The sequence below is a fragment of the Tamandua tetradactyla genome, chromosome 14 (genome assembly GCF_023851605.1).
Source record: "Tamandua tetradactyla isolate mTamTet1 chromosome 14, mTamTet1.pri, whole genome shotgun sequence".
Classification (NCBI taxonomy): Eukaryota; Metazoa; Chordata; class Mammalia; order Pilosa; family Myrmecophagidae; genus Tamandua; species Tamandua tetradactyla.
Window position 1 is genome coordinate 28196512 of NC_135340.1, and position 17629 is coordinate 28214140.

The window sequence follows — 17629 nt, forward strand, 5'->3', positions numbered from 1 at the left end:
TGAAGAAATTATAAGATATTGGCCTGCTATTGACTGGAATGATCCAACAGCAAAGGGACAATTAAGCTGTAAGAGCTCTAAAATAAATGCAACCGCAATGGACTTCTTAGTCCATTGACTAAGAGAGGATCCAATGCATAAGGGATGAAATGCCTTAGATAGAAGTAGAACAGTTTAAGTGACTTTTTTTTTTTTTTCATGGGCAGGCACCGGAAATCGAACCCAGGTCCTCTGGCATCACAGGCAAGCATTTCTGCCTGCTGAGCCACCGTGGCCCACCAGTTTAAGTGACTTTTTATGCTGGTGGTAGCATAGAGAAAATATTTTCATTAAATTTCTTTCTGAATTTTACTATGAAATCTGTTTGATCTTGAACCTATCTTTAGAACCAAAAGAATTTCCAATATTTGTGTTACTTGTGAAATTGTAGCCTCAAGCCATTTAAAATTTCATTGCCTGTATTTGACATTGACCCTTTCTGTTACAGATTTTGTAATTTCTCCCTTAAAACTTAAATTTAAAATTAATGATATATACAACTGTATATTACATTATATGAAATGTGAGCATATACTCTTATATACTGACTCTTATATACTGAATTTGCAGCTTTTGTTGTTAGTTTTCTGCAAAGAGAAGTAAATGCTACTGTTAAACAAATAAAATGACAAACTATTGGCAGTTTTGTCTTAGACACTAATGGGACCTGAAAGCCTTTAAAATGCCAAAACCCAGCAAGTTTTATGATTTATGGGCTCATTTTTGTTGCATAGTTTGGTCATACACCTGACAGTCTTCCCTTTTTGTGACTTACTCCTAAAAATTATGATTTGGTATCATCTGGGTGAAAAGGCCATTAGAGTTCAGTAGAAGAATATGATAGCATCTCTTCTGAGGATTATAGCAATTCTCAGTGGTAGATATATAATTTTTTTAACTTTCTTCCTTTTTTGTGGTAGTAGTTCTAATGGAAGTGAAATAATTTAATACTGAAAAAATATATATGCCAACTATAAACGTGTGAATTATCTCCGAATTCTCTCATACATGCCATGTGAAATTTGGTTTTAGACAATTATGTTTCTTTATGACTCAGTGATTTCCATTTACTATTTGCTATTCTTTACAATCTGAAGAGTATTGGGGTTACTGTGTTATCTGACATGATAGAGTATTGTATTAAATTAGGAAATTTTTAAAGCAGCATGAATTATATAATCTTTCTAGTAACTCATAGCCATGTTTTAAAAAATAAACTATTTAGGTTAGACTGATGATCTTTCCTGTCTTGATAATCCCCCAAAGTGTACCCTGTAGTTGTCTCCAAAAGCAAGAATGTAATCTGATCTCTGTTTTGTGTTGTCTGCAGATTTAGAGGAGAACACTCTGCATTAACTATATTGATCAGTTCACATCCTTTCCAGTCATTTATTGAACAATTAATACAACCTTGTAAAGACTCCCCGGAGCTTCCCTATAAACTAGATCATTTTTACCCAAGAACCACAGAGATATATCAAGATAGAAAAGGATACAAAAGCAGGAGGGAAAAATAAGCCCTCAAACTCCCATTATTTTCTAGGTTTTATCCATCCTTAGAAATGAAAGCTGTCAAAATATTCTTGTAAAACTTAGAACACTTAGATTTCATAAACTTGGATTTTCATTGTTTAAAACAAAACATGAAAATTCATTTTAGGTGTGGCCATATAATTTTGCTGTCTTATTTCTGCTCCTTATTCCTATGTTCAAAGTATTTTTATAGAATTGGGAATTTTAATCTTTTACTTCTTTAAATTTAAAACTGAGTATAGTTTTAAATTCAAAACTGTATGAACCATATAGAAATATGGTTTATATGTCAATTAATCTTTAGAGCAATATAAATGTCCTATGATTATGTGAATGTATTTGGTTTAAGAATTTTGGCTTAAAGTATTTTTAAAATATTCTAGAGTAGCTTGGAATTTTAAAACTTGTAGCGCCAAAAGGAAGTGTGTTAAGTTCTTGACAGTTTTCACATTAAATTGAAAAGAAAATATAAGTTGAAAAATACCGTGTGTTGATTTTTTTGGTAAGTGTTTAGTAATGAATTACCTATTTCAGAGAAGTGAGTATATGTGTTGTGTTGGGATGATGACAAGATTAAGATTTAATACCAGGTTATATAGCACTGGAGCTCAAAATATTCTGAAAACCTAATTATTTATTTTAATTACTTTAAGATATATCTGTAAAATGTAAAATAGACTACAGAGCCTGAGTTTTAAACATACAATTTCATTTTAGTCATGTTTCACATGCATATTCATGTGAATTCTAGTCACTAGATATGAAAAATACTATTTTTTAACTTTTATTGTATAATATAACATGTACAAAACAAAGAAAAAAGCAATAGTTTTCAAGGCACTCTTCAATAGGTGACAGGACAGATCCCAGAGTTTGTAATGGGTTACCATAGGATCCTCTCCGATTTTTCCTTCTAGCTGCTCCAGAATATAGAAGGCTAAAACGCTTAAATATTTTTTTTATCATCAGAATCAAGCTTCTTCCTCTTTTTTTGTAAAAAATAACGTGTATACAAAAAAGCAATAAATTTCAAAACACAGCACCACAATTAGCTGTAGAACATATTTCAGAGTTTGACATGGATTATAATTCCACAATTTAAGATTTTTACTTCTAGCTGCTCTAAGATAACTGGAGAATAAAAGAGATATCAATTTAATGATTCAGTATTCATATTCATTTGTTAAATCCTGTCTTCACTGTATAACTCCACCATCACCTTTGATCTTTCCGTCCCTCTCTTTAGGGGTGTTTGGGCTATGGCTATTCTAAATTTTTCATATTGTAAGGGTCTGTCACTAATAGGGGGTAAGAAGATTGAACTATCTGATGTTCTGGAGAGGCTGGCCCCTTAGGTTTCATGATTTGTCTGGACCCGGGACCCATCTGGAGGTTGTAGGTTTCTGAAAAGTTAGTCTAGTGCATGGGACGAACCCTTGTGGAATCTTATGTATTGCCCTAGGTGTTCTTTAGGACTGCCTGGAATGGTCCTGGTTGAAAAAATACTATTAATATCTTAAAAATACTATTAATAGTACTTTTATTATTCATGATTTTCAAGTTTCATGAACTAATTTTAAACTTCCCTTTTAACCCTAATATTCTGTCTTATTTTAAAAATTAGATCATTAATAAAGGCAGCATTGATTCATTTATCAAACAAGTATTTATTGTGCCCCTAAAGTATGCCAGGTACCTTCGCTCTGGGGTTACAGAACAAAACAGACTAATTCTTTGTCCTCTTAGCACTTACATTCTAGTGGAAAAGGGAATGGTTATTGCTATGATTAAAAGATGAGCAGGTTAAATGAATAGAGAGTGGTAAAAAATCAGAAATGTACCTATTATGTAAAGTTTCTCATACCCCTTCTCATATACTTTAGACATATTTTTTTTTTTTTTTTTTTTTTACATGGGCAGGCACCGGAACCGAAGCTGGGTCCTCTGGCAAGGCAGGTGAACATTCTTGCCTGCTGAGCCACCGTGGCCCGCCCCCTTCTCATATGCTTTAAATGCTTTCACTATGGATCCATTGTACCATCATGTAGGACCCTTCATTATTGTTCATATCATAGATCTTATAATTAACTGGCTCAGTTTCTATTTCTCTCCGTAAAAATAAACTCTGTAGACTGTCATCCGTTTTACCAGTTTCTAACTCTAAGTCCATCTATAAGTGCTAGATAAATATTTGCTATATGTATGAATAAGTAAAATGCTCAGCACATTTCAGGTCTCTGGCTCTGTTGGAATCCACAGGCCCTCTTTGAGTCTAAAACAATTAGAGAAGAATGCTATTAATAGGAATATGTATTTATTAGGAAGTTTGGCTCAGTTGAACATTTCTAATTAATTTATAGTCCACCATTAATTTGATTTTATTGGCATAATTATATCATCCTTCCTTTTTTAGCTTTTTCGAAAATTTTCCAAATAAGAAGGAATAGTTTCTGAAAATGAATATTTTATACAGAAGAGCTACTGAGTAAGTGTGCTTGATCCAGGGAACAGTTGCAGCACTGAATCAAGTCAATATAAAATAAGAAAGCATGCTTTCTGAAAATCAATCTTGTATCCACAGGTACTACTGAGCGAGTGTGCTTGATCCAGGGAACAGTTGAAGCACTGAATGCAGTTCATGGCTTCATTGCAGAAAAAATTCGAGAAATGCCCCAAAATGTGGCCAAGACAGAACCAGTCAGCATTCTCCAACCCCAGACCACCGTTAATCCAGACCGCATCAAACAAGTGAGTGTTTAGTTGGGAAATCTAAGAAACTTTTCCACAAATTAGTAAGAATACCTTATAAAAGAAGCCTTAAAGTCTTAGCATATGAAGTATTTTTTTTTCCATATACTTAAACTAGAGTTGTCATTTAGTTATTTAAAGACTATCACAGTCTCCTCCTTTGATCAATTGGTTTACTTATTGGTTTAATTATTCGTTTATTAGTGTTACAGTGAAGAACAACTATATGACTATTGTTTTGTGATTGTCCTATTTTTACATTTATAGGCTCAAATTTTGATTAATTTATAGAAATTCAAATTATTTAAAATTATAGCACTTTTTCAATAAAGTATAAAAATTGAAATGAAACTCCATCCTTAAAATTTCTAATGATCTATTTATAGTGATCTCTGTGGTTGTCTTTCTAGTTATTATGGATATACATTCCTATTATGTTAATTTAATTGTCATATTTAACATTTTTTTGGTTAACGAAAATGTGTAATTAATCTGTACCTATCAAACAATTCTTTGTTAAAAATCTATTATGTTTTGTGTACTTGTGTAGTATTTATATATATATATATGTCATAAAGGGCCAATGTTCGTATTTAATGTATGGGGTTTTCTGTAACAAAATTTTACTTGATAAAAACAATGTGATTTTTAAAAGACTGAATAATGGCCAGCATGATATAGGGGAAAAATTACATTTTTTAATGTTCTATATGGTAACTTCTTCTCCATAAGCTCTTTTAAATCCTCAAATTTATTTAATACTTCATTTTCATAATTATTGTTTCTGCCTTTGCCCTTTTATAATTAGCTTCTTAATTTGTGACTGCTATCAGTAATCTGTGCCTTCAAAAGAAATGTATTCTTCATTAGTTCACAGAATAATTTACGTATTTGTTATTGTAATAAATTTGAAATATAGCCCAAAGTCTTATTAATTTCATGTTTCTGAATTGAAAAATATTTTAAATTAAAGTATTATGAATCAATTATAGTTTTACTGATATATATAAATAATGAACGCTGACTAATCAAATGTAAATATGAAAGTTAATAATTAGGTTATATATTCTCAAACTATAGGCTAATATCATTTTTCTATTACCATTTAAAAATCTGTCCATGTTTAGGTCTTATGTAGCTGTTATTCTATATAAAATCTTTCATTTTATATTCTTTGTCAGTGTCAAAATGGTTCCATTTGTATGCCCCTATAATTTTTAAAGAAAGTATCTCTTTATATATGGTAGAATATAAATATTTTAAAGTACTTAACATATCAGTGAACTTTTAAATTATTCTTCACAGCCATTTATAGTTTTGAAATGTCTATTTTATCTATGCTAAGTATGATAAGATTGATGTAAAATATCATACAAAGAATAATTTAAATACTTTGAAAGTGATTCCATGACTTTCCATCTTCTAAAACTAGGAATTTGGTTACAGACCTCAGGGTTAAAATCATGGGGTACTAGGAATTTAAAGATTCACCACTAAGATGTGTGATCACTGACTTTGTTCTCAATGCAGTCTTTACTCTTCCCCTTTCTTTTGTAACTTCTGTGAGAAAGTACACATACTTATGGATAGAAGCATATGTCTTGATTTTTAGAAAACTAAAATGTTAAATATAGTTTGAGTAGTATGATATCACTGACAGTATTTCCAAGAAATGGTTGAATGAATTTTATTATTATAATAACAAACAGCCAATATCATCAAATAATAGGATTAATTATTGTTAAAACTCTACTTTACTCTGTGGCAATATGAGATTTAAAAGTTGCCATATATCTAATACCAATATAGATGTATATAGACCAGAATTTTAAAATATTTGCTTGGTTTATTTTTATTTGTCTTGGTCAAACTCAAGATGTGTTAAAAAAAAATAGTGCTTGATTCAGTTTTATGTATTTGTATACATTTACAAGCCTTACAGATTCATGGGGCTAAAAGAAAAACATTATTTTAATTTAATTGGTAGTGTATATGAAATACAATATTTTACAAAAGAATTAAAAGAAAATGCAAAATCTAGTAGAGTAATGTGTTTAGCACTTAACCACTCTCTTTATAAATGTAGAAATTAAAAAATTACTTAAAATATGGAGGGTAAACATATTTCCATTATAATATTAATAAACTATGTATATTATGCTGGAAATTTGGGACTCTCTAACTTTCTAGACATGCTGTTTTATCTGCACGGTGCTTATTTTTTAAATAGTAAGTCAAATAAATACATTTAAATGACCATGATTCTATTTCTGAAGAAAAAATTTTGGTTATTCAGTATAAATAATTATCTAAAATAACTCATTTTATTATAGAATAGATAAAAGCATATTTCATGTGATATTTATGTAATGTTTTATATTTTAATACATAGTATCATGAAAAGTTTCTTGTTAAATTGTAAATATTCTCTTAACTAATGACATACCATCTTCCATTTGCTTTTGAGCTTCAAGTTAATTTTTAAAATAATTTCTTTAAATCCTTTTATTAACAATTTGCTTTTAAGTAAGATAGTTCAAAGAATAAAATTCGGGTTTTAAAAAATGTAGAATCATAAATCCAACTTCTGCAAAGAAATGGATTCTTGAAAATAAAGTTAGGGATTTTATTGTTTCAGTTATTATATATGCCCATTAGTTTTTGTGATCAATAATTCTAAAGTTTCGCTTGTTTAAAAAGACCTTATGTGCAATTTGGACTTAAAATAGAAAGCCAAATATAGATCTAAGCAAATAAGGCATTATAGTTTTACACAATATATTATGAACTCTTAATAAAATACTCCAAATTGTATTATATAGATAAAAGAGGTAGCTAAATATAATGCATAAACTAAAATATTCTACCCAAAAGAAGCCTAAAAATTGACTGGGTTTGCAAACAAGTATAGTTTCTTAGCAAAGCAGTGCATACTACTCTCGCAAGTTTTTCAAAATAGTAAATGCTAAAATCTAGGATAACAGTCTTAAATTCAACTTTGGGTATTAGATGTTTTGAAATATTCAATTCTTAATTGTCAAATGTATTTTTAAGATAAATTACATTAGGATATAGATGACTATATGCATTCAAAAAATTATCATGTAATAAAAAAAGACAAATTAAGATATTAAAAAAAAAATCTCAGTTATTCCAAGGAATTTTACTTTGGAAATGAAAAATGGCAAAGATAGCAGTTGTTAATTTCTTCAGTCACTAAATCATGAATTTATTAAATGCGTTCTTAATGAATTTTATGGGGGAAATGCAAAATATGTTAAGTTGTAGCCTTTCAACTAGTTTTTAGGCGGTCATTAAGTGCTTAAAATAATTTATAAAAAGGTAACACTGTATTTATATACTAAATCTACAATATAAACAAAGTACAAAGAATTCAGAAAGTGTGAAAGAAATAAAGGCCAGAATGATAGGTAATGGTCTTATAAAGTAGTCAGAGACTTGAACCGGCCTTAAGGGTTGTATAGGAATTGCCTAATTAGAGAAGAAAGGAAAAAGCGGGTTCCAGGCAGATAAAACAATATGGGTTTGGGGATAAGGACATTATTATTGAAGAGACTGTCTTAGGAGAAGTAGAACATTTCTGTTTGTGTTGAGAAAAGAATGATTATCAGGTAGGTAGATTGTGATGAGATAGTGGGGACCCTTAGATAATGGAGAGTCTAGGGATTCTTTATAATATTTTCCGAAAAATCTGTTTTATTTTCCTTGAAAGGTTGTGAGTAAAAAATTATCTCTGCATTTTGTTCTCTTCTGTGCTAGCGAAACTCTGAAGATATGTGTAGGTATAAATTTTGGTAGGAAAAGAGAAAAACTAGAAGGACAATGGCAATTAGTGGAGCAATTTACTATGCAGATCTGTTTTAAGGTTTCGTATTATCTGTTTAAAATCATTTTTGTAGGCTTCTGTTTTCCAGAGCTTCTGTTATATAACACTTACTAATCCAGGAGGTGTTAATCTTTGTCAGGCCGAGAAAATGTTGGGGAGGGGAGGATGAGTCATGGTCAAGAATGGAAGTAGGAGTAATAATGTTAACTGGGACTATAGAAGTAATATCAATAGTAAAAGAAGAGTAAAGTGAAAGAAATAATGATGGTGTACTTTAAGTTAATAAGTATATTATAGATATTGTTTATTCTGTGCTGGCCATCGTGCTAAGTACTTTACATGTATTATCACATTTCCTCCTGAGAAAAACCCTATGTTTCAGGTACAGATTCCATGTTAAACTTATAGAAGCTGATGCTTGGATAAGTTGAGTAACTTCCCCAAGGTAATGCAACTGGTAGTTGAACTTAACACTGGACTGTATTTCTTCTAAGTTTGAAGAATGCTGTAAGCATTTGTAAAACAAAATGCAGTAAGTTTCTGTATTTGTGTGATTTTTTCCAGAAACTTGAAAAAGCCTCTCCAAGATGGGAACTAGGGTGAGGTTAAGAGACTAGGTAATATTTTAAGAACAAGATGATGAATAACTAATCATTTTGGTGGTAAAAAAATAAATGCTTGAAATTAAAAGATATTTCAAAGTAAAATCTGTAGGTGTTTGAGACTGACTTGTTCAAATTCTGAAGTGGAGAGGAAAGAATAAAAAATGTCAGTATGGTTTTGAGCCTAGCAGAATGGTGAAGCCTCGAAAGCAACTAGTGAATTTTAATCAGGCATCTATTTGGATAGGTATGTTGATTGGTTGGTCATTTCAGGCAAGTTGAGTAAACTCTAAGTACTATTTTTTTCTATTGAAGTAGTCCTTGATAGAAGCATAGGTGAGACTCTAAAAGTGAAAATATAGATGCTTTATTATAGAAGAGGTGATAACTTCTTTTATGTCATCATAGTAGCATAGGAAAAGCTATAACAAATGATATAGAGATGCAGTTATCAGAAATAGTAGGTCAGAGACATTATAGTAATCATGGTTAAATGAATAGCATATGGAACAGGACTTCAAAGATTCAGATTCTGGCTCTTATAACTTCCTAGTTGTATACCTTTGGGCAAGTTATTTTACTTCTCTGTACATCTTTTAACATGGAGATAATCTATTTCTTAGAGCTATTACGAATATTAACTGAGTAGAACTATATCTGATCCATAGTAAGGGCTTTCTATTAATTATAATGTAAAAGAGAAACCAGTAATATTCCCCATGAAAAAATAAGGAGAGAAAGTGCAAGGAAGGGTACTAAAAAGAATCAAATTCCACAGAAGAAATAAGAAAATTAACTGTATTTTTTAAAATAGGAAATCATTGGAGATTTTAAAAGTTAGTTTCAATCACATGTGAAATAAAAATATCATATTTTCTAGTAATAAAGAGACTGGTTAGATAAAAAGTGTAGAAACTGCTGATTTGAAATATTAGATATGTAAAAGGAAAAAATACAAGTTAGTTTAAAAGGCCCAGAGAGGCTCACATAGCCTTTGCTACTCAAGAGAGTATGATTTAGGTTGAAGATAAGAAGGTTCTTAAGGCCGCAGAATTGGAGATGGCAACATAGATGAGATTACTGAGGAGCCAAGATAACTCAAGAGAGGAGGATAGATAAAATTTAGGCTGCTGAGATCCTAGCCTGTGAAGAAATTACTCCTGAATAGAAGGTTGCATTTTTGTCTACAGCAAGGAGAATGAGGATACATGGAGGTAGTGGAGGAGTGGTATGGAAGACTGAAAAAGTCTAGGTAAAGTCATCATAGATAGGGAAGCTCATTCTAGGAAACCATGATTTCATTCACGTTCCAAAGACTTCTGTACTTTGTAGGAGAGATAAAATATGTGAGATTAAATGGTTGAAAAGAAGGCTAAAGTTGTGAAACAAAAAATTAAGAGGAAAATAAGCTATGGCATAAGAACAAGTTATGAAAGACCTGTTGAAATTGAACAGCATAAATTTATATTGGGGCCAAGTTGTCCCAGATAGTTCAAACATTTGAAGAAGCGGGAGATAGTTGTCAGGAATGGAAAACTAGAGATGACACTTACATATTTAAATATTATAGCCATTATATTTTATGGATCTCTATATAGGCTTATTTAACAAAACCTGAAGCAGAGATTCAGGAGGTGGCAGTACTTCGAGTAATGTCACTCAGCTAGTAATAGATTCCGAATTACAACTGAGATTTGATGTTCATTGCTGTTTTTGCTATACCTATAAATATCAGAGGTTCGTGACAGTCTGTTAATGTAAACTTGCTTGCAGGCAACCTTTATTTATTATAGCAGTTATTTATAGTTATATTCTCTGGTCCAGCAAAGCTGTCACCTGTTAACAGGAATTTATCTTCTAATAGGTAATCACTTTTTAATTCTTATTCACAAAAGCCTAGTTATATATGAATTTAACTAAATGCCTAATGTTAAATTTGTGAATTTTAAAAGCTATTTTATACTCCAAAGGATTGACTATTTTAAAATTTTTCAAGAATTTTATATTTTTCTGATTAAATAAAATTGTCTTCAGCATCTAAAGCAGAATTCTTAAACAACCATTTGAGACATTTAGATAACAATATATTATATTTTTCCATTTGAAAAATAAAATGATGTTAAAAAGATAACTCTGCTATTCAAGTCACTATTTGAAAAATGTAAAAAAGTTAATTTTTAGAGGTTAATGTGCTTTGTTAAATGTTATTTATGGCAAAGATCTTAATGATATTTGTGGATATTAAATTAGTTACATCTTCTTGACATCTATATCAGAAATTTAATAAATGCTATTTAACTTGAAACTACTAAATTTCAATTCTACGAAGTAAGTGGATGTAAATATTTTACTTATAAAAAATTAAGGAAACAAGCATATTGTGCCTTTATATTGTACACTGAAATGATTCTTAGGGATTTTTCTGTTTCATTTATCTGTGTAGTTGAGAACAACTATCCACTACATAATTAATAGATTTTAAATTAAAATCGTTGCTTTAATATATTACTTTAATATATTTACATATATCTGCTTATGAGGACTTTTTGCTCCTAATATTTAAAAAAAATCAACTCAATTGCAAAATATCTAGAATCTCTTTATTGATATAGACTAAATTTTAAAAGAAAAGAGACTTTTTATTTAAAAGTAACTATATGGGGCAGGCAACAATGGCTCAGTGGCAGGATTCTCTCCTGCCATGCCAGAGACCCAAGTTCAAAACCTGGAGCCAACCCATGCAAAAAAAAAAAAAAAAAAAGCAGCGACACCTGTTTAAACAAGAAAAAAGTATTGTTTTTCTATGAATGATAGCTTTTCTATGAATGATAGTAGTATGAATGATAGCTAGAAAATTCATCATATGTTTATTTTGCCACATTTTTATGATTTTAGGATTTTAAACCGAGAAAATATATTTGGAAAAAAATTTATGGTTACATTTTGACTTTTTTTTTAATCCCTTTCAGTCCAAACTTATTTCATTTTAATTTGTTTATGTATAATACTAAACTGGGGCAATGCAACGGTGGCTCAACAGGCAGAGCTCTTGCCTGCCATGCCAGAGACCTGGGTTTAATTCCTGGTGCCTGCCCATGCAAAAAAAAAAAAAAAAAAAAAAAAAATACACACACACACACACACACACACACACACATATATATGTATAAAATATTAAACTGTGACTTATTATAACTTTTTAATTTTAAACATATTACCATTGCCTGAGAAGTTTAAAAATAATGTTTTTATTCCTATAGGAGAAAACAAGCTTCGGAATTAGTAAGGAAAAAGTTGATGAATGTGAATGGCATCAATTATTAATACATACCCAATGTTTTAAAGGTGTACCAAACAAGAAAAACGTGACTACAAATTCATAAGGTTTAAATTTGTTAGTACACTGACAGCATAATGACTAGATGCTAGAATACAGTGTTTCGGTTTTCAGATAGAGTGGACCATCTACATTAAAACATTTTTGTCACCTTATTGTTAATAAATTTATCAGCATTTTCAAGATCCATCATACCCTGCTGGCAATTTAAATGATAAGTTTTTAACTTTACTCTGAACCACTTGGTATTAGTTTTTCTCCCAAGTTCTTTGCAACATTTAAAGGCCTCATGAAAAATTCATACCCAAGGCTAAATGGGTTTCACAGTGAACCTGTAGTACTTCAGGTTGATTTTACTCTGATGTAAATAAGAGGGCCAACACACGCAGAGTCTTCTACTTTGGTAGGTTAATGAACATGGATTTCAACCTGCATTGGGAGAAACAACTTCAGATTTCTTTTATTTCACATATATTTGGTCAGCAATCTCATTATTAATCTGAAATTAGTACAAATCAGATTTTGAAATGTATGTTAACTGCCCCCAGGAATATTGTGCAATAACAATTGTAACCAGAGGTGGGAAAACAGAATGTTTGCTACTTAATTCTTAGGGCATATGGTAGCATGAAGACATTAGCTCATAACACAGCATAATATTGCATGAAAAAAAAATATTTGAGGCAATTTAAAAGAACTAAAAATCAAAGTATCTCTGGAGAAATGGCCTAGGAATTTATTATAGAGAACAAAAAGAGAAAATAAAGGATTTGAAGTTTTGTTTTCCTTCTTATAGGAGCTATTTCTGACTCTTTACACCCTTCTCCCCACCCACCATCCCCCTTTTATACTATTTAACAGAAATCTTGATATGACTCAGCATTAAGTCCAGTTTCTTCAAGGTATCTTAAGGTTTAAGTTAAGAAGAATGAGGAATCACTTGAGTAGACTAAAAAGATTATCTGATGTTAGAACCATTCTTACTTTCTTATGGTGGGCACTGAGTTGAGCAGGATTCTGCGAATATCTTATCCTTTCTCTTACCTTTAACTGCTTTATTTTATACACTAGAGAGCTTTTTAAGTCTTAAATGTAAAAATATGACTTTATCAAATAATTTCATCTACTTTTCCTGATACTGCTGAACCTTTAAAGCTATGCTTTTGCTCATATATGAGTAATTTCGATTGATATATAATAATAGAAATACAATACCCATATATAATTGTATCTGTATTATGAAAACCTATCATTTCACCTAAGAAACATTATTTATAGAGGATGTTATTTAAGCAGTACTATTTTGCTATGAAAATGGTACGATAACTTTAAAACAAATGATCTTACATTTTATAGATCTTACATTTATATAAGACATGAGGAGTTTTAAAAATATCTTTGTGAATGGTTCAAGTATATTATGTTCTTAAGTATATTATTACCTCATATAACATATTTTTATATATTATGTTTATGTGTTTAGAACTAAACAATAAATGATTCCTAATATTTTATGCTTATTTTCAACACAGACTGATGATGCTACAATATACCTTTCATCTATATTAACGTTTTAATATTTAGCATTAATGATTAAAATATTATGGTAATTCTTTAGTATGCTATCAGTTACATGTTTATTAATATGAGGTTAATGTTTACATTTTCAGACGGGCTCTAAATTTATTAAAAATTAATATTTTAGAAGATAATGTGCTATTAAGAACTCAGAACTACAAATTTAATTGCTTTTAAGTATGGATCCCTATATTCATGTGGAATCAGCTTGTTGGTGATGTTCAACATATTAAGTAGGTGGATACTTTTATGCCAAAGTAAACTTCATTTCACCACTTCTTCAAATCCCAGACTGTATTCATTGATAGGAAAATTACTCTTTCAGTTTTACTCATTGAAACGTTGAATTTTTGTTTTGACATTACTTTTCCCCCAAGAAAAGAGGGAAAACAAAAGAGACTACTATTCATGAATATAGTCAGGATACCTTTAATACTCATATGAATTTTTATCAGTCGCCATCATGATTTCAAGTCATGAATTTATTTTTACATGCTTATGCATGCATATTTACATGCATTAGTTACTTAATTGATCTTAAATTCCATTAAATTTGAATGAGTAGGAGAAAATTTGTTCATAGGATTTCGTTCTTGTTATATTACATTTTATTTTATTTTGTTTTCTTTAAATAATCAGTTTAAGGCTTATAAAGGTTGATTTGCTCCTGAACTGCTTTGTTCCCAGACATTGCCATCTTCCCCAACTACCACCAAGTCCTCTCCATCTGATCCCATGACCACCTCCAGAGCTAATCAGGTACAGTATCATCCTATCATCTACACCATACTTTTCACGGGTGATTGCCTGCAAACTGGAGAAAAAAGATAATGGTGGGTTAAGGATTTCTTCGTTCATTCACATTAATGCACCATGATCAGATTCCAAATTACTGAAGAAAGAAATATCAACTATTTCTAAAACTTTATATGCATTTTAAATTTTAGGTAACAAAAATATATTCAGATTAGATTAGTATAATTTTGGATCTGTCCCTTAAATTATAACTATTTTGTAATATTCTGAGGTTTATTTATTGAGTTGTTTTTATTTATCTCCCTTATTTTATCTTCCTAGAATTCCTGACACAAGTTAAATATCAAATATGTAAAAAATAAATGTATAAATATGACTTATTGAGCAAAGGTATATCTTTAAAAGTGAATGCAATTTTATTTGTTTTTGATTCAAGACATGCCTTACTCTATGCACAAGTTTAAACTATTGATAAAAGATACTTCTAGCAATCTAAAAATAACAATATTGGTATTTGTGATTATTTTAATTCAGTTCAAAAACTGAGGAGATGATACTTTCTTAGAACTTAATATACTAGCTTTTATTGCAGGAGTAGTGAACATTAAAGTTAGAAATATATCTTATTAGTTTGCACTGATTGTTTTGATAATGAGTATTTTTAGATTATTCATCCAAAATGTAGTCATTTTTTGCTGCATTTATATTTTATGTAACTCAGAGCCATACTGCACCTTAGCAATGGTGAAAAAATTATTAAAATAATTAAACACACTTTTATTTTACCTGTGTTGAGCTTCATTTAGGTGAGAAAGGTTATTTTTGTTAAAATTTCCACTTTTTTACTAATACAAGGCCTCATGTTATTGTTTAAATATCAAAACAAAAGCTTATCTATTTAATGTATTTTAATTAAGTTGACTAATAAATTACTAGCAATGAAATATATATTTGTGAAATGTATTAGATGAGGCTTTTGCATATAATCTAATATAAGACTATTAGGATTATTTTGCTCATTTACTGATTCTAAAATTTTTATAACTTCAGGAAAAGTTTTAATATAATGACTGGAAGCAAAATTAATATTTGGGATATTATTCTATAGAAGAGGTTTAATTCTCATTTATACAGTACTATGCCCTTTTAACTGCTCACATGCTCACATTTTAGCCCCCAATAAATTTAGCAATAAAGTACACATCACTGGTGATGAAACCCAGCACTTCTCTTTGAAGTAAATGGTACTATATAAAATGAGAATCAAGCTTCTGTACATTTTCAGTCTACATACCTTATCTGTAATGTGAGCTTTGATTATATGGCGTAGAAAATCACCGGGAAAACGATTGATTTTGTATTTTTTAATGGTTTGTACATCATCATTCTTCCCTTTTCAAACGAAATCAAGGAAAACTGGAACAACAATTAAAAACAAAATTATTGATTTTTCTCAAAGTAAGATATCCTGGGTTTAGTAAGAAAAACTCTCAATAATTTTGTCTTTGAAATTGTAGTTTTGTGTTCTTTGATTTATTTTATATGAACATGTGAATTTTTATTAAATGATTTCTTTAAAAGGCTAATTGTATGCTTAAGTTTAGTAATACTATCCTTTTACCCTCTAGAATGTTATGTTCAACTGTCAAATCTAATATTTTGCTAATTTGAAATAAGTTATTTGTGATTTTTTATTCTATCCACTGTGTTGTTATATTTTTAAAATATATTTTATTTATAATTTGTTTTCTTCTGCTCTTGTACAAACAAGCATAATATCTCCTGGATAACACAAAGCAAGATATAAGAGATAAACAAAACAAAGTCTTCAATTCACTGAAGGAATTATAGCTACCATCAATCTTAATGTTGTTAGTGAACTGTAATTACTTTATTCCCTAAAGTATGTCCCATTCATGTGGTATGACAAAAGATAGTTTGGTTTTTATTTTATATTACACAGCTCACAGTTATTTCCTTTGGATACCGCCAATTAATTCAGCTTGGCTTTATTGATTTGTAACCATGATAGGGAAATAGGTTCTAACATGATAAATAAAGTTTTCCATAGTAAAAATAGACTTTTTTGCATTTAAAAGAATAACTTTTATTTCTGGATTAAGTTTATATTACTCTTAGCCATCAATTTAGCAGATATGTATTTCCAGTTTAACAGGCAGAAATGGATCAAAGCCAGAGAATTCTCTGCTAGATTAGAAAACTTCTATGTGCTTTAGTTAATATGACACCCTCTACTTTTAAAAATGACTATAAACTTTTTCCATGTGAATTAATATAAAGCAATGTGAAATGCATCTAAACAACTAACATTTATATTAATTTCATCAATATTAACTAAATGAATTGTGATTGAGTTCTACTTCTGGAAGTGATTGTGTTATAAACTAATGTGATAAAAAGATTAACAGACTATAAATATTCAGGAAACAAAAAACAAAAGAAAAATCACATCAAATTATAAGTTTTATCTACAGAATCAACATTTAAAAATACTTTTTAATCTTTAAAAAATAATTATATGTTTCAATACAAACTGAATTTTACATTCACTTTACATGTTTCTACAGATCAGACTGGTAGACTGTAATTACAAAGTTGTGGGTACAATAATATGTCCCCCTAAAAATCGAACTTCAAAGAAGGACTCTGGAGCCAAATTGCCTGTTATCAGATCCTTGTTCTGCCACTTACTTGCGGAGTAAACTTGAGCCTCAGTTTCCCTATCGGTGAAATTCAGATAATAATAGCACCTCAGAGGGCTGATGTAAGATAAATTTTTCTCAGAACTGCATCTATTCTGTAGTAAGCACTGTATCAATGCTAGGTATTTTTATTGAATTTATTTTTCTGAGATAATTTTCAAGTGACATTGAGAAAGTTTTTTCTTTAATATAACAGTTTATTAAAACTGGAGTTTATCTCTAAAGAAAAAGTATAATACTATATTGCTGCTTTTTCCACTCTAAAATATTTTTAAGATCAAAGACTATGCTTTTTAAGATAGCTTAAATTACAATTTTCTTCTTCTGTAGGATAACACTGTTACTTGTCTAATTAGTAAATCAAATTGATTGCTGTTATTTCCGTATTTAGAAAGTGTTAAAAAGGCTAATAGGTTAACAACTTGTACTTTTGCTTACATAAATTGTATATTATTGCTGGGTGCAA

The 17629-nt window shown here is 29.8% G+C and overlaps 1 protein-coding gene across 4 annotated transcripts in view; it reads left to right on the forward strand.

Moving 5' to 3' along the window:
- Positions 1-17629, forward strand: part of NOVA1 (NOVA alternative splicing regulator 1) — a 146472-nt gene that overhangs the window by 102627 nt on the left and 26216 nt on the right. For all 4 annotated transcript variants that reach the window (XM_077127048.1, XM_077127049.1, XM_077127051.1 and 1 more), the window contains 2 exons: positions 4154-4320; positions 14372-14443. In XM_077127048.1, coding sequence (XP_076983163.1) covers positions 4154-4320; positions 14372-14443 — 239 coding nt within the window. The remainder of the gene's footprint in view (positions 1-4153; positions 4321-14371; positions 14444-17629) is intronic.